Source organism: Diadema antillarum, unplaced genomic scaffold, assembly GCF_040938485.1.
Source record: "Diadema antillarum isolate AM-2024a unplaced genomic scaffold, OU_Dant_1.0 seq00001958_RagTag, whole genome shotgun sequence".
Classification (NCBI taxonomy): Eukaryota; Metazoa; Echinodermata; class Echinoidea; order Diadematoida; family Diadematidae; genus Diadema; species Diadema antillarum.
This window is the reverse complement of record NW_027272618.1, coordinates 16,744-35,504: the sequence shown is the minus strand read 5'-3', so window position 1 is coordinate 35,504 and position 18,761 is coordinate 16,744. Positions and strand designations below refer to the sequence as shown.

The 18,761-nt window shown below is 38.0% G+C and overlaps 1 protein-coding gene across 1 annotated transcript in view; it reads right to left on the bottom strand.

Moving 5' to 3' along the window:
• The window catches only part of LOC139713414 (scavenger receptor class B member 1-like), a 36,326-nt gene extending 18,870 nt beyond the window's left edge, over positions 1-17,456 (bottom strand). The window contains exons 1-6 of the mRNA XM_071625148.1: positions 17,226-17,456; positions 16,080-16,237; positions 13,738-13,879; positions 12,487-12,690; positions 11,482-11,623; positions 10,140-10,209 (exon numbers count right to left, since the gene is read on the bottom strand). Of these exons, the coding sequence (XP_071481249.1) occupies positions 10,140-10,209; positions 11,482-11,623; positions 12,487-12,690; positions 13,738-13,879; positions 16,080-16,237; positions 17,226-17,456 (947 nt within the window). The remainder of the gene's footprint in view (positions 1-10,139; positions 10,210-11,481; positions 11,624-12,486; positions 12,691-13,737; positions 13,880-16,079; positions 16,238-17,225) is intronic.
• Between the last annotated feature and the right edge of the window lie 1,305 nt (positions 17,457-18,761).

The window sequence follows — 18,761 nt, the reverse complement described above, 5'->3', positions numbered from 1 at the left end:
ACAATTGTTTATTTATTCTTACTCTTCCCAGGAGTTCCAATCATAACATTACTGGAAATTCCTTGACAAGGGTACATCTAAAACATAACTATAATACAGTTGTACCATGGACCTAGTATGGTTGTACCATGTTTAGCCAAAGTTCATTGACCTCTGACCTCAAAAAAGTTTGCTCAACATGTAATCAGTGTCTTCACAATTCATAAAGCATGCCTGGGCCAGGTAATAGAATATACAAAGAACTATCTTTTTTTAATCATGACAACATCATGTGGGTAGAACAGACAGCTACACAGATATCCTGAAGACATTATGGCTTCAGATTCATTCAGGTTGGAGGCATTAACAAACAAACAAGCAAACAACTAGAAATGTCGCTATGGCGACTGGTATGCCTCCGCCATAATGCATGGTTCTCCTAACAGGTCTATAGGTCTATAGTACAATGTCTTGACAATGTGTGATGACAGTTCACATAATTGGCAAAATATCAAAATGGTAGGTTTGTCACAAATAAGTTGAATGTTCACTTTCCTTGAGCTAGGTTTAATTGATCGATGAATGGCTATACTGTCTAAGAGTGCAGGTACATGTATTTGGGGATTTGAGGATTTGTACCTGACTTTTGACCCTGTTATAAGTTTAAGGAAGAAGATAAATTTTGCACTTTCACTTGACCTTTGACCTTTTGGCAAGAAACTTCCAAGAGAATCTCTATTGGGTAATACACGCATACACTAAAGTTTTAAGAAACATCCTGCAGGCATTGCATAGATAAGAGGGAAATAGTGACATTTTGATGAGTTGACCTTCACCTTTGACCCCCTGACCTTTGACCCATGACCATAAATTCCCTAGATGATCACTGCCAGTTAGTACATGCATATGTACTAAGTTCCATGAAGATACCTTGAAATATTTGTGAGATATTGAGAAAAAAAGTGAAATTTCAACATTTTCACTTGACCTTTGACCTCATGACCCAAAACTCTCTCTGGTGAATCTTTATTTGGTAGTTCTTGTATACACTAAGTTTCAAGAAAATACCTTCAGGCATTGCATAGATATGGGGGAAATAGTGAGATTTTGCACATTTAACCTTGACCTTTTGACCTTTGACCTTGAGCATGTGCACCCAAAAGTTGATAGGCACAACTTTGCCCACTCATACATACACATGCCAAGTTTCATTAAGATACCTCAAACCATTTTTTAGTTACGCAGTCCACAAAAATTGATTACGGACAGACGGACAGACAACCCGAAAACATAATGCTTCAGGCGACACTTCATGGCGGAGGCATAAAAACATGACTACAAAATGACATGAGACATATTCAACCACAAAATAGTCATACATATCTATAATATATCACTTCCCTAGTGTGCACTTCTTCGAGATATGTCTGGTGCGGTGTCAAAGGTCAATTAGTATTGAAGAGAAAGCAATAACATGAACAACAGCTAGAGAAAAGCAGTTTGCCTATCACAGTGTACACTCTGGACCAAGTGATTTATTGAAAGAGAATAGATAATCTACAACAGCATATTCTTTGTGCCCCCAAAGAGGATTTTTTTTTTTTTCATTGGTCTTGTACCCATTATCGTGATAGGGCTTTTTCTGTCATTTCTCCATCTCTTTGGAACAAACTCTCTCTTTATATTCCAAATGCTGGAAGTGTAGATTACATTAAATCAATGCCTAAAACATATCTATTTACTCAATCCAAATTTTCTGTTATATATATGTATATCAATGGTAACTATATGCTGTATTGTAATTTAATATCTTTTATGTATTAATGCCCTATATAAGTGTTATTTATTATCATTATCATTATCATTATTATTAATTTTTTTAATATCTTTATTATTATCATTATTGGTCACTTATATAGATTATATAATATATTACATTATATACTTTACATTATATTTCTTTTCAGAACTTCCTTTCCAGCTCAAATTTTGCGAAATTGAGAAGCAAAACAGGTGGATGCAGCATTGACAGACTTACATTGTACATTGTGCATGTAAATAAAAGCCCACAACAATGTAACCATTCTACCAATAGTGCAATTTCAGTCATATGGTGAGCACAATGTAAGGCCATAAAACTTAAAAACTAGTGACTCATAAATATTGGATATATAATATTCTACAACTGTTTTGTCATTGTCTTCTTGAAGTTGAGAGACTGAGGGCAGAATATCTGTGTCGTGATTCATATTGTATGTAAATATGTCAATGATCTTTGAGCTATGACTGTCATAGGTTAATATCTGAAGTACATGTATCTCATGTTCACTGTTTGTCAATTGTGTAGATTTCTTTTCTCTCTTCTTCCCTCTTTGCTCAAGACATTATACGTTTAGGGATATTCTCTTATTACAGCAAAACCTTGGCCACAGTTGCACAGAAACCTTAATTGAAGTCTATCACTTGTAACACACAGAACTTAACTCACTGTTGCAGCACTAAGAAGTAGTAAACCTCAAGATAATTGTAGCAGCAAAATTACTTAAAGGGGCATTCCAGAAGATTTTCATAATTTCACATCATGTAGTACATAAATCAACAGCTCCATGCATAGATTTGTGGAATTTATTGTGGTTCTTAAGCAGAGAAACAATAGAACAAGTATGATGACATAGGAGGCTCACATATTTCAGAAATGTTCATAGCAGTGTAATTCTATTACAATACCGCTTGCTTGCGAGTTCACCTGTGTATAAATTCTATGCATGTCTTCACCTTTTGTTCTGCTTCGTTGAGCCCAAACTCATGCATTCTTATGGTGACCCTGCCATGTCATCATCCTTGTTCATTGAAATCCGTTGTAAATTTTGAAAATATTCTTCATCCCAACTATCATTAATTCTGAAACTCTCTTTAGTATAACTAATTTAAAGTTGTTCAAATGTACAAATCACAAAATCATCCAGTCTCATTTCATTGGTAAATGGAAAAAATATCAGAATATATTCACTAACACTGTCAGTTAATTTACTATCACAGTGACTAAAACAAGTTAATTTCATGACATCCCTTAACAACTAGAACTGAAGGAAATCCAGCTTGACCTCATTCAGGATGTACTCTCTCCTGAAACATTATTAAAGTCACTTTCAAAACCTGAGTTATTTAACTTAATGGAAGAAAAGATCCAACAGTCTCACTCTGTGAAAAGTGTGAACCACAAAACAATAAAGACAAGGAAAAAAAAACCAATAATAATAACCATGAACATAATCATAATCAGCAACATCAAAATCATAATAGCACAGGTTATCATGTATCATATGGTTGTGGACTCTGAAAACCAAATGTACAAGAACAGAATAACAGAATCAGGGAATTTTGGGAAGAAATATGCATTTCCATTAATCTATTGAATATTTTAGTCAGAGAGAGAGAGAGAGAGTTCAGAGACTTTCTGAAAAACAAAAAAGCAAACTCACGATTAAACTCTATGGACAGTGTCCAACTTATAATACACTATCTTTTAAATCTGAACACACTGTGAAAGATCAAATAATGGGGATATGTTTAAGTTCAAAGGCTGCCTATCACACATTTTGCATGCAATCATGATCAACTTTAATACATTGTACAATGTACACAGTGTCATTAACCATTCATGCCATCATCTTCTGTATATTATGCTATATTTAGCAAGTCTAAATTTTGGCGAATTGGGACTTCCTGATGATTTCAATAGTGGTTTAATTCGCGATCATGGAGTACTGTACTGAACAGAAAAATGTATGTGTGCGTCACATTCATATGGGGATAACAGCCATTATTTATAATTATACACACATAATACTGTATCTTTAATTTTCCAAACAGAAGCTGACTCACGAAATTCACAAAAATAAAAAACTTGCAAAATATTTGGCATATACAGTATGTGTTGTAGTGTACACATCACAGGAAATTTTCCAGAAAGTTATGTCTGACAAAATGACACAAATTTACATGTCCTACAGTGTACCAGTGCTGTCTTTTAGCCCTAGTCTTTGTGTTACAAGTCTCATTTCTCTCCTGCACAAAATATGGCACGTAATCATGCAAAGCATACATTAAAGGTCTTTGTGTTATTCAAATACATCATTCTTGTGCCAAGTTGTTTGTATGGCAACTGATTGACACACTGCCCTTCAATATATGCTTAAATGTTGATGAAAGGCAATTTGTCAATCACACACAGTTTCGACCAATCACAGGCTTCAAAACTCATAAGCCAAAAACTGAGTTGGCCAGACTCTCTTTATATTCAGCACTGTACGTATTGTACTGACGGCCGCAATACTGAGTGTGTAGTACCGAGACCTTATAACCGACTGCTTGAGTACAGCACAATCTATGCATGAGCCAACACCGATGTGTTGGCTCAGTAAGTAGAGCAGCTGCCTCACAATCGGGAGGTCATGGGTTCGAACCCCAGCCACGTCATACCAAAAGACGTTAAAAGATGGGAGTTGCTGTTACCTTGTTTGCCGTTCAACAGTTGAAAAGGTTAGAGCAACGTCGATATGGCGCTGCTCAGTGGCTGCTGGGCCCACGATCGATTGGGCAAAAAAGAATTTCCATTTTCGGACAATAAAATTTGGAGTTTATATCCAAAACAATTATTATTATTATTATAATTATTATGCTGTATTTATGCTCCAAACAAGCTATACGATCTCATCAAGCTGTTCCCCCATCCAGAGAGCTGAAAAGTGCCCGATGTGCCCTGATGAATCCCGATTCTACTGCCGATCCTCAATCAGTCAACCTATTAGCATGCAGAACCAAAGAAATAAACTGGTACTGTGGACCTCAGAGAGGCTCCTTAACTCATGGTTCTTCTGCAGCAATTCATTATTAATCAAAGATGTGCTGATCTTTCCAAGGCTTTTTCTTGATGTCCTTGATTTTATAGGCTGTTTTCTTCCTGTTGTAGATGATTTCATATTCTTCAAAATTCTGCGGTGTCCTCCTCTGTCAGCATCACGTCCAGTCTCTCTTTCTTCACCTTGTGGGTAGCTGTTTCCCTGCTTTCTTCTCTTCTTTGTCTTCCTCTCTTCTTCCTCTTCTTCAAAAATTTGTGCTCCTTCTTCTTCATATTCTGCCCTGACAGGTGCAGTGACAACATCCTCCAGCCTTCTCATCAACAGTGCATGCTTCTCGATCTATTTGATCTTTTTCTGGGAGACATTTTGGCTGTGAATTGGATGCATCCCTTTTAAACTGGCGAGAGCAGAAGATGTGTGTAATTGAGTCTGGGAAAGTGTAGGATTAGCGTAGCGAAAATGGAAATAGCGTAACTATTAAAAAGCGGAAATGAAGCGTACTGAGAGCGTCGTAGGAACGGGCCTTGATTCTATGTGAGAGTAGAGAATGTAGTGAGAGCGGCGTTGAAGCAGGAAGATCATGTCTCGATCAAGGAAGAGCGACACAGCAGCTGGACCACGTCGGTGTCTAGTTTACTTTCCATTCTTGTGCAGATGTTACTATGCTCAGAAAGACCTTGTTTTGAACCTGTTCAAAATTTCTTACCGACCCGAAAAAATGCCCTCTCAAATCCCACCCTTTAAACGCTGCTGCTACGATGGTTCCGATCCCTGTACACTTTTGCTGCTCTTGCAGATCGGGATAGATCAGGGTCCAGATCATATTAGTGTAACAGGGGCTTTACATAGAGGCTGGTGCATAGGATTCTTGGCTAGCGGCATGAGAATAAATACACAGTGTCAGAGATTCTAACACAATGTGTGCATGATTTGTAGGTGAATTTGTGATGTATTTTTGCATGCCTACACTTAGTAGATATATAAAAGTCAATGTGGCAACTCAGAAAAGATGCGAATGGGGATATGAAACACAAATATTTGATATTTTTACAAGCATTTTGAAAAGTAATACATAGTAACAAGAAATTGACACAGCACCAATTTCAGATGCACTAGTACAATTAATGCTGCATACATTAGCTGTTGCTATGTTGTTGGACAAATCTATCAAAAAAGAAGTTTCTTGATTACCAGGAAATAACTTGTTCCCCACCCCTCCTCACCCCCCCCCCAAAAAAACCCCAATGATAACAACAACAACAATAACAACAACAATAACCAAGACACCCAGTGAGTCTAGCGCTCATCTGACTATCACACATTCATCTGGGGGATGAGAGCGTGGTGTCCATTTGTCTATTCTATCACACTGGCAATAATGCTGGGATCTGACAAGAACAGATTTGAAACTGGACACAAAAATATACTTACTTCTAGCATTTTAGCTCAGTAAATCCCAGTTTTACAGAAGAAGATTTCTATGCATTCCGTAATTTGGGGGCACACAACGCACGCCTGCCAGATGCCGGCCAATGAATGATCGGAATGGCTTGGTTGAGCTAAAAATGTACCCTCTTGTATGTACCTGATTTGAATGCAATACTCTATACACTGGTCTTTTCAAATTACAAGAAGTCATAAGAGGTTAGATGATGACCTAGTTTCTGCCCCCTTGATAGCTAAGTAAACTTTGAGCATTTGTTGACAAAAGTTAAGGACACCCTACTACGTACACGAGTTAGAAACTGAAGAAACAACTCAATGCAAACACCTGATACTACACTCATCTATAGGCTCATTAAGGCGAGATTGTTATCTCTACACTGCAGAAGCTGCAGTACATCTCGGGAACCTTTTGTAACAAGTATATCTACCATGGAGACCCCCCCCCCCCCCCCCCCCACCCCACCACCAACATACACACAAAGACAAAGACACAGACACAGAATGACAGACACACAGACACACACAGACACACAATCCCTGCAGCAACTTCTATGTTATAAATCTTTGAAGAAACCCTGTAGTCAGCATTTAGTGAAGAAACAGAACACATCTGACATGCTCTGAACTCTTGATGGCATACAAGGTGATACTAACTAGTCACAAACAAGCCATATGACTTCACAAGATTCAACTGAATTTACAATCTAGAACAATTGCACTAGTTTTCTTCACTATACTGGGCAAGCCTTTGGCAAGGTTTTTGGCTGTCAGTCATGACCCTTAGTAGGTATGCATACACATTGGATGTGTTAAAAACCAGGCTATTGTGAAAACTACTAGCCTATTGTGACAACTGTATGGCACACAAGACATTGTTCTCCAAGTATGCATTGGTCATGATACTCGTATGCTACTAGATGAGATGATACATCCCTTATGAGTAATCAAGTCACATGCACACAAATCTTCCATAATTTTTCTCTGTCTAAGAAATCAAGAGACCTAGACGTTCTAGCACTCATTGGTGTGTCATAAGCTCACCTTCCACACATTCTAGCAGACCATTACTGATCAAGAACATAAAAAAAAAACCTTTTACACATTTTGGAGCACACATCACTTGCATTGTATCAAATTAGATGGCATTTGAAATTCATCCTCTAAATGAACTTTCCCTATGACATTTTATTTTTGTCTCTTTGATGTTCACTGAAAACACTGGAAAGAAATGTTTTTTAAGCACCTTATGTGCTACCATGATTCAAATTTCTGCAAATCTTTCATCCATTACTGTCCTTGTAGCATAAATTTCAACTTTTTATCATTACTCCATGAAACTTCAATGTTTTAGCTTACTCCTTTTCACAATGGTGAAAATTTTCTTCATGGGAATAAATAGCCTGGACTTAGCCTAAAATAACCTGAGCAATGTCGCTGCAGCATTTTGGCAGTAATATCTAGAGATGTTGCACAATCTTTCAAAACAAAGGTGATGGTGGCTTGCAATAGGACAGGTACACTTGTACTTGACAATAACCTTTGTACTTTACACATGGATGATGCAGTCATTATTATTCCTGGATGTAATCACAATAAAATGATAAGAACTAATATAGGGTCAACCACTCCGCAAACTTTTGAATGGGGTGACATCGTAAACTGGGTCTCCACATACGTAAGCTAAATAATGGTGTACATTTGATAACTGTCTGAACCATGCCCATTGTGTGGGTTGACACTGCTCATCAATACATAAACACCATAGAGATTACAAGTAATCATTTTTAAATTATACAGACATTAAAAAAAACATCAAATTGATGTGTAGACTTCCACACGGTGTGAAGTTCATTTATTAACTGCGCAAATATTCTCCACCCATAACTGAGAGAACTGAAGCTTTTTCAATGCACGTGCCATAGAGGATCATCTTGCATAAATCCTCATCATGCTAGCAGTGCATTCATTCATCAGGGGCCTCTTACATCAAACCATTTTTTTACCTGAAAAAAAAACTCAGGTAAGAGCTGAAAACTCAGGTAAGCATGAGTCTGCCAGCACCTTTCAAACAGCAAAAAGCTTTGTTAAAAGTAACCTGAGTTTTCTCAGGTTAAAAATAATATGCAACATGCCCCCTACATAAAATGAATTCAGAATTCTTAATATGCAAACCAGAATGGCAAGTTTTCTTCACAGTCCATGATAACTTTACCCCACAGGTTTGTGTGGTGTCAGACACAAGGCACTTCAAAGGTACAGGTCAGAGTCAGTGACTCTTAGATAGACAGATATCTTTCACAAGCTCTAAATATAGCCACATTGTGAAATCAAGTATCCTCTGAACTATGCGACATCTACATGGGCTTCACAAAGTTTTCAAGGCATATATTGAAACCTTTCACTACAATGGCACTGTCAATTAAGTGACCCTGCATCAGAAAACCAACAAAGAGTCACCAGACATGGAGTTTTAGCTTAGGGCAGATTCTGAAAGAGCAGACTTTAAGCTTTGCAAAGATCTAATACTCAATTCAAATAAACTCTCCTACCCTACCTTACTACAGGAAAGAAAACACACACTCTGGAAAAGTGTGCACCAAGAAAAGAGGTTCTGAAGTATAGGGTATATTCAAGCACTTAATCTTGCCAAGCCACAATCCATGCAACTGAATGGGACAAAAAAAAAAGATTTAAAACTCCAAAGCAACAACAATGAAGGGATGATTAGATTCAGCACTAGGCTAAAATTGAGCATGCTCAGTTAACACATTCTATCCATGACTAATACCAACTTTCAAAGTACAGTAGTAGCATTATCCTTTCAAAAGTTATTACAGTTGAAAGAAAGACCGTGAAAAGGGCTTTTGAGAGATGAAAAGGGGCTTCTACAGTATACCTAAGGACACTACCATATAAAAAGTGTTCTTGACAAACTGCAAAATGCATTTCCCATTCATTCCACAATCCCAAACTTTAAAATAATGTAGAAAAAGAATTGCTCTTTCAGAAAATATGAAAAAGTCAAGATTGACTGGGTTGACCCATTTCACCTATTTTGAGCCTTCACATAAAATAAGGGTGTACAACTTTTTGTTGGTTTCGTGATGCACGGTCACATATAGCAATCTCCTGATAAAAAAGATAAAAAATCAGGCTTGCAAACAAAGAGGGGCACCATCTTGTTGTGTGAAGCTTGTTGTGAATTCATTAGGTAATTATCACTTTAGATTCATATAGTGCCAGTCTGCATGTAAACAAGGTGCTAATTTGGAAATGTACCATGCATCTAGCAATTTGGCAGACCTAAATTTGTATGTGCCAGAGTTGTAATTAACTTTGGATTCTCTATCTGCAGTGCTCAAATTCATGCAACTTTAGTGTGCAGTGGCGGACTGTTAAAATATTGCATTCAAACGTTCTCAGCACAATTTGGACACACAAATTTCTGAATTTCTGAGATGCAATGTTGGCTACACAAATGAAAATAAAATACTCTTGAAGGTACTGATTATACCTTGACACACATTTTGTGCAACCTATAAACTAAACTTAAACCACCTTGGAGGTACATGGGAGCAAAGACATGCAGACAGTTGTATGGGTTTCTGGTTTACACAAACTCCCTGTATTATTCCATTTACCAGTACTTAAATACTTAAATACTTAAAATCTTTCTTGGTTATACATCCCGTATCATTGAAGGGTTGAAAGCATCACCTCACGATGAGATATTTCAAAGTTCACTGTCCATGATCTTCACCCTTCATAAAAATCTTGTTAAGCATTGTCATTGGTGCCAAATAATGAACAACATAAATAGTTCCACATGAGAATCTCAATTAATCACATTACCTGCATAGATCTGGATGAAACAGGTAGATGTCTTCTTCTCTGGTCCTGTATGGATGATACATTGTTCCATCTGTGCAACAAAATTAGAAAGAACACTCTAAGAATCTCAATAAAGATCAATTGCATCAAAAAAATTCAAAAAGAGTTTTTTTTTGTGTGTTTCATAACCACAGCACCTGCAAAAAGTTCGTGGTATTAAACAAATACTAAAAAAAGAAAAAAAAAATTAGTTGCGTTACATCAAAAACATTAGGTGAAAGAGACCACTCCAAGATCTTCACAACTGGAAATGACATTATAAACCAATGTTTAGAATTCTGATGCATCCATATCACAGCTGGCTTTGGATGAAATGTACATATAAGAACAGTGTGGATCCACACTCTCACAGTTTGAAGGCACATGTTTGCTAAATATTTGCCCCATCCTCCACAGAAGATCACAGCCTAATCCCTATTAACCCATTAAAGCTGAGTCCCAAGTAAACTCAGGCAGGTGTCAATTGGAAATGCGCACTGTAGCAAAATCAGTCCATCCTCAATCCATGTTAAGCTTTTAAGTCAAGCTCCCATGTGCCTAAATATCACAAATCTAGCTGCAGGCGAACAGTTCCATTGTTTCACAATGGTCTCCATGAGGGAATATTGCATTCTTACGCCATATAGTGGATTTGTCTTATTTTTAATTTCACCAAACATTGGGGAAATCAACACTTTAAAAGTAGAACAGCTTTATTCCCATCTCGGTATGGCAAGAAGTACACACGCACATATGGAAAACATGAATGATCCAGTAGCTTTGGTCACACTGGCAATACATTGCTAAAGTTGAAGTTTGCAAAATTAAGGGTTCTTGAAGTTTTGCAAGTGATACCACAAACTTCCCCAAAACTTCTCAAGAAATTTCTCATGAAACTTCTTATTCAAACTAGGGAAATTTCCCAAAATCCACGCCATTCTCGTCAAAGTTTGTGCAGTTTGAATGCTCGCAACAGAAACTTTGTTAAGTTGATCATGTGATCAGTCCACCACCTGTTTTTTGTGGGTGGTGTCTCCAAAGCTTGTGCTCGATGGGATGTACAAGCATGCATTGTTACATCAAAATCATTAGTTGTCAGATGGCAAATGCTTTCTTCTGTGTAGCGCATGCACACCAGTAATCCATACTGCACGAACTGAAACTTCACAAAGTGTGGCTGCCAGTGTGGATGGACAAGCAAACCTTGCAAAGACTTTTCAAAGTTAAACGCAATGTTTTGCCAGTTTGATAGTGGCAATGGACAGGTCAGGCATGACACTGGATACAAGAGGGCAAGAATGCGTGAAGACTAGAGAGTACCCACCCGTTCCTCTGATAGTATTGGTCTCCTCTGACCACCACCAGGGCAAGAGCGGCTCTCCCTGGTAGTTATTCACCACATTTAACATGGACTGATTCTCCTTGCCAGTGAAGACTGTGAAGAGATGATCTGTTGTAGCATTGAACTATGAAGAGCAGACAAACCAAACAGCATGTCAGAGGGGCACTTTGTATGAGTGTACAAAAAAACCTCTTTCTTGTGTGGTTAGCAACTGAACGGCAATACATGCTTAAGTGTTTCTTCATCCTTTTTTGCACCATTTCACATTTCAATTGCATGCACTTTAATCTTAGCTCTTTGGTAATACCTGCTATCAGAGAACCAGTTGGCTCTGCAGCATCAATAGTAGTATATGAAATGAAAAGCAAGGTGGATATCTATATTGATTCAATTTACTATTTGTAGGAGGTTTGACGTAAGTATGTAACAAGAGACATTTGAGGCAAAGGAACTCTATAAAAATGTATAATTTCTGGAAGTACTGTATTCATATCCTTAGACTGGCACTCACCTAATGCAGCACACTTTACTTTCATGGCACTCCGTACATTGTATGGGGCAATTAAACAATTTTGAGATTCATGGATTGCTGCAAGCCCCTTGGGCAACATCATTCTAATCATGAGCATTTTGGTCCAACCAAAGGGCACCCCAGGGTACCACTGCCATGTATACAAACTATAATCTCCTCCCCTTACTGATGATTCTTGAAGTTTGGTCAATATCTAGCTACCCATTTTTGTGAAGATGAAAATGTGAAATAATCAAAACACAGTGCACAAGACACAATCGCAATAGCTCCCTTGAGCCACTAGGCTCGGGTGTGCTAAAAAAAACCTCCAAAAGATGCAGATTCAATGCATAAACTGAATGCACTGTTGCTGTCATGGACAGGACCATCATGTGGTAGTGAATGAAAGACAGAAAACTGGTGCTAGTCAGATGTGGAAGCTATTCTGTGAAGAAGGACAAAGGGATTACACTCACCCCAATAAGGAAGCCAAATTTGCCCTGATCAAAGCCAGGTATGGGGATGATATCTTGGATGAGCTCGAAGAGTGGTTCGTCATAGCCCCAGAGGAGCTCTCGTACAGTGAGATTTACAGCTAGTCTCTCACCCAATCTGTTCATCAGAGCATTGGCTAAACTTTGAACCACGAAACCAGAATTTCTGACAAAGTAGGCCACAGTCTATTGTTTCAGGAAATAAGCAAACAAAACAAACTATGACATTGATGACTGACAAAATGCAACACATGTTATGTAATAAGTGGCTTTATGCACACATTTTGTTTGGTAGTGTGTAAGTGCAAATTGTGTGTAAGCTCTCATTTTTTGCTTACATTGCATATTTTTACATTGTAATTCTAAATGCTGTGGTAAAAGCCACACATTAAGAAATCAAGAACATGGAATTATACAAAAACTTAATAACTTATTGGTACCATTGAATTGTTTCTAATCACATCTGCTACTTGTAAATACACTTCTCGTGGGGTCCAGTCATTATTCAAGATCATTTTCTTTTTTTGTATAGTTGGCAAGGACTCTACAATTTTGCCTCATCATAAACTCACTTTACTGCTTTGAACTGACTGATGATAGAAAAAATAAGTGGAAGCAAAACTTTGAGAATGAAAGTACAATCTCTCTGAATACTAAATATCAGAATAGTTTTAGCAATTGAGGTTAACTAATATTGCTGGAAGGATCAAGCAACAGGCACTTTCATATTTTCTTCCACTGTAAAAGCTGTTATTTTTGTTAGGGCTTAATTTTTGCTAATTTTATGAATCACAGTTGGACAGCAAATTCAATATCACACAAAAATATTGTGAACAGACAGGTATCATATAGTGCACTTATAATAGCCTCGAAGTCAAAATATGAAAACAACGTCTCACGACAATGTCTGTGACTCCTCATTCACAAAAATATCTGTAGGCGAAAATAATATCTTTACAGTCATTCTTCTCCTATGGAGGAAAGTATAGTTTCCCACTACACTTTATGGCAGAAAAAAAACCCATAGAATTCTTCAGGCAGACAAAGAATTATATTGGTTGTTGCATAGAACATCCTCCTTCATAGAAATAAAGAACCAGAGGCAATTTACCATGCAATGCATCCACATAAAAATTGGTAGTCACTTGGATGAATCATAAGGACAGTTGGTAATTCAGATCTCTTCTGAACTTCACAATGCAATATGAAGAAAAGATACGTTGTGATTCTTACCACAAGTGGCATATTCAGCACCATCATGGAGTCAGTATCTGGTCCAACCGATTTTTCCTCATCAAAATAATAGTAATACATTGGTCTATGCGACAGTGTCCCGTTGTCGTAGAACGTCAAATTCAACCGATCATATGCAAGCCTGCAAATGAAGCATTGAACACACCAATACAGGAACATTATTAGCTTTCTTTCCCATACACATATTTTGCTTTTCTCTCCAGGGAAAAAACTTGACACTGGATAATCTATGGCAAGGTGGAATGTGGAATTCATTTCACACCCAGTCCACAACTTAATTTTTCAGGTTAAGGTACAGATGACACATTTTGTCATACTAACAGTTTAGCCTATAATAGATGTCTGATTTCAAATGCCAATAAAATGTATTCATCACAGTCCTCTGCAGTCTTCTGCTACTGTTTTTACCACCACAAAACTGTGTATATCATCAAAATTCTGATCGCATTTAATAATTCATCTTCACCCTTTACGAATCATCACAAAGTGCATGTATATCAACAAAGCACAGCAGTTTATAAGAGCGTCTGAATGGTGACGGCAGACAGAACCCAAACACTGCACTACCAGGTACACCCTTTGCAAATCATAAACTTTCGTTTTCTGCAATTCAATAACAGATCTGTGCATTGAGCAATACATTTGGTTTCATAACCACAAATTTGCAGTTCTTTGGCAAGAACTTTTTGGTCACAAAAGATATTCATTGTGTCACACAGGCCTCCAACACAAGTGTTTCAATGGAATACAAAAAACTCTTGTTTTTCTTGTATTCCTTTTCATTTTACCTGAACCAACTCTCTTACTGGTAAACATACTAAGTAGGTTAAACATGAACTGGAAAATAACACATTGACAGCATTTTCATACTGGCTTGTAGCTCACTTCTAAAGAAGGAAAATTTCCCTCACCCAAAACCTCTGCCTTCAACCATTGAGAACGGGCTGATTTTGCTAAAACACAAATTTTCCCTAGACACATGCCTTTAATTCCAGATATTGCCTTCAACTGTTTATACTCAAAGTGCCCCCCTTGTGTTTTAATTTACACCACTGCAACTGGGAATCAACAGAAACATGGACAAATGAAGGCCGATCATCTCATCTCTTCTCTAGCAATGGCATCCATTTTGAACAACTACCATACATCATTGGCTACTTGCATAAATATCTGCTTAAATGAATTTTGAGGCAAGTTTGAATGTTTGTTCGTTTGTATGTTCTTTTTCGTTGTTTTCTTTTCTTTCCTTCTTTCTTTTTTTTTTCTTTTGAACAGATGAATGGCAATATATGTGACCCGCTACAACAAAAGGATCCGAAAGTTGGGGGAGGACAATTATCTGAAGATGACATGATATCATTCCCTTGCTCTTGCACTTTAATTTCATATATAATACGACTCATGAAAGTACTCTTTTGCGGAAATATCGATGATTTTATTAGCGCATATCGAGTGGTTTAGGAAATCAGCGTTTCGAGAAAACTGCCTCCAAAGTTTTCTATTCCGACGCTATCATGATCAAGGGGAGGCAAGACAGTCTTCATTGCTTGACAATAGAAGGTATGCTCTTAGCAACCTCAATGATGTTCATTGAAGCTTAGCGCCAGCGGTCTACGCACGACCAATCAGTAACCAGGATGCCACGCACTGACCAATAAGATCACTCCCTCATTGCTAGGGGCGGAGTCTACCTGTGGCGCTAAATCCAAATCTTCGGACACATTTCTGTTCTGTTGAAAGTTGAAAAATCATGGCCCAGAAGAAGGCTATTTTCTTGCCTTTCCTTCGGCCATTTACAGTAGCTTCGAAATTTCGGCAGATGATAGATGATACATTAGACTACAAAATTATGCAAAAAACAGAAAACCGATAGTTGTGACCGATTTTGATGATCTGACTTCAAACTCGATTTTCTCGGCTCAGCCATCAGCGACTTTAGGATCCTTTTGTTGTAGCGGGTCACATATCGTTGGTCGGGTGACAAAACCTCGTATCTCAAAAATGTCAAATGTTCAGGAGAGCTAAAAAACATGGCTGCCATAACATGTAAGTCAATGGAAACAGCCAACTTTTATTTATCATTTGTGACCTTATTTTTGCAGATAGGCATATAAGGATTGGGAATTACATAGCAATGGTTCCTAGCTTCAATATAATGAAGAAAACTCATTTTCACCAAATATTGAGATACGAGGTTTTGTCACCCCACCAACGATATGCTATTCATGATCACCACCGTTATCATAATCTCTGAAATTGTGATTTATACACCACTTTAATGAAATCAGCCAAGGAGCAGTCCATTTACAGTATGTACTTACCTGTAGACGTACGGCCCTCTCTCTTTCACAACTGGCTTAGCACCGGCCTTGAATTCCTCTGGGTTTTGGATGTCAAAGAAATAGTAGGACTGGAACATGGGGATGTTGGGAGTTACCCATTCACTAAATAGGGGTGAGGATGGATCAAGCACCATCATCTGAAGTACCGGTAAATGAAAAGAGACAGATTAAAGAAAGATGGGAGTAAAACATATTGCATGTGTAAATAACAGTCTTGTATCTGCGGCTACACTCTCCATTTATTGCACAGCACTGACCAAAGTCAAACAAGTAAAACAGCATAAATAACTGGTTATGTCATCATTTCAGTGTACATATATACATTCATCATTATCACATAGTCCACAGTTCGAAAAGAGCAAAGCTGAAGCATCAGATTTGTAACATATATGTAGAAACCTCAACAGATCTAAAGTACCGGTACTGAAAATCTGAACCACTTGAACACTCACAGGTCTGCAAATATTGTTTACATTGGGCAACTTGTCTTGGTGAAGCTACAATCAAATTGTAGAACAGATTAGACACATGGTGATCACTCACCATAATCAAACATCACACTCCCACCCGACGCTATTCAATTTAAATGTCTCTCATGTTGCACTGAAAATGATTGAAAATTTTCAAAGTTCTACTACCTGCATACCTTTCCGCCCCATATCAGGGCAATTACTCCCCATGAGGACAACTACACCTGGCTAAATACTGGTCTGTGATAAGGTTAGAGTACAGATTAGGGTTAGGGTCAGTCAGGGGAAGGGTCTGGGGTAATTGTCCTAGAGCCTTCTGTCAACGACTGCCTATCAGCCATGGCCTATAGATGTTATCACAAACATGACTGTTTCAATGGGAATTCAATAAGAATTTGGCAATCAGTAATTAGTACTTGGAAGAAAAAAACAACAACACTATAATCACAAAGGGAAATGGTTGCTTAAATGAAAATACTTTAATAAAAGAACACACACAAATGCAGATTCTAAAGCAAATGTTAAACACTCTAATGCTTCTAATTACTGAAATTTTACAGAGAAGCCTGGAAATGATAGTACATGTAATACAAACAAACGAACAAACAAACAAACAAACAAAAAACATTGGTGGGCCTGGAGGCACAGAACTTACCTTATCAATGACATATTTGTAGATTTCACTCATTACAAATGGCAAGAGCAGCAATCCCCCCAGCACCAGAAAGAGAGCCAGGATGATGAGGATGCTATGGCAGGCCACACACTTGGCTGTCATGCTGACACAATGGCGCTTCCCCGAAAACTGAGAGCTTTCGGTCGGACTCTTCGGTAGAAGTAGATCCTCCTCGCTGCCTGCCCCTGAAGCCTGGCTAACTGGCGTCATGGTGGTGAGTACAATGTACACAGCGTTATCGGGCCTGTTGGTCGTGTAATCCAAAAAGCAATCACGGTTGGTCCACAGATGGAGGTCTCTCTAATTTTCTTCAGTCACCCTGATTTGGACAGCAATGACAAATAAATAAACATTTACAGTGAGCCAAGTTCATCACGTAATGTCTCGTCTATTTGACTTCCTGGCTATGCTGTCAACAGTAAATCAAAGTGAAGAGCATGTGGTAGGTAAACAAGGACATCCCCCCCCCCCCCCCCCCATGGGAAGACTGCGATAAACGACCCAGGCAGACAATAATATCAAACATCAAAGATAAAAGGCAAGGCATATGCTGGTTCTTCCAACATCTGTCATTGTCCTGAAGGAGAGCATGATACGATTAATATGAACTGGTTTGGAAGAAATATTGGACTTTGTTCATACTTTCAAATTTTGGCAACCTCTGACCTTGAACCTTTGAAATTCACTTGTAATTTTGGTCAACTAATTGCTTATTCAGTTTTTTTTTTTTTTTTTTGACACAATATTTGCCAATACTAGACATTCCAAGCTGAAATTTTTGGCCTAAAAATGACATATTTAGCCAAGAACAGTGACCTTTCACCTTATCCTACACTTAAAGTTACTACCCCATGTTCAATGTTCAAACAAATATCTGCCACTTCATTTCTACCCTTACAGTATCACTAGACTTTCTAAGCTGAAGTAGTGGCTTGAAATAACAGTTTCTCTAAAGTACAGTGACCCTGACCTATCAAAACTACTGTACCACTAGACATTCCAAGATGGAATTAAAATGCCAGTTTTAGTCAAAGTTCAGTGACTTTTCTCCTCTGGTTTTCAGGTATTTTTGCCCCAAATGTGACATAATTCCAAGATGCCTCCAGGCCAGTCCTGTATTAGGTATCTTGTGGAGTGGGTCAGCTTAAGTTGGATAACGTATGATCTGGGCTGCATCTCTTAACCCGTTGAGGACAGGCTTTATACAACAGTCATTTCCCATAGACCTCTGCCCGAGTATACTCGGGACTCGTCCTCAATGGGTTAAAGTACACAAACAGTATGCAAGAACAATTTTTACATGTATGCTTATTGCATAGAGCTAGCAACTGTACATACAGTACCTAATACTCGTGCTATGCAGAGTTTTTTGGAGCTATCATGCCACTTATCACGCAATGTTCAAAACACACCTACAGTATGTACACGTACGAACGAGCAGTGTTGACTTTGGCTTTTGCTTTGTCTGCCATCTTTGTGTATCTTTTTAATTTCTATGACGCCATTTGAAATTCA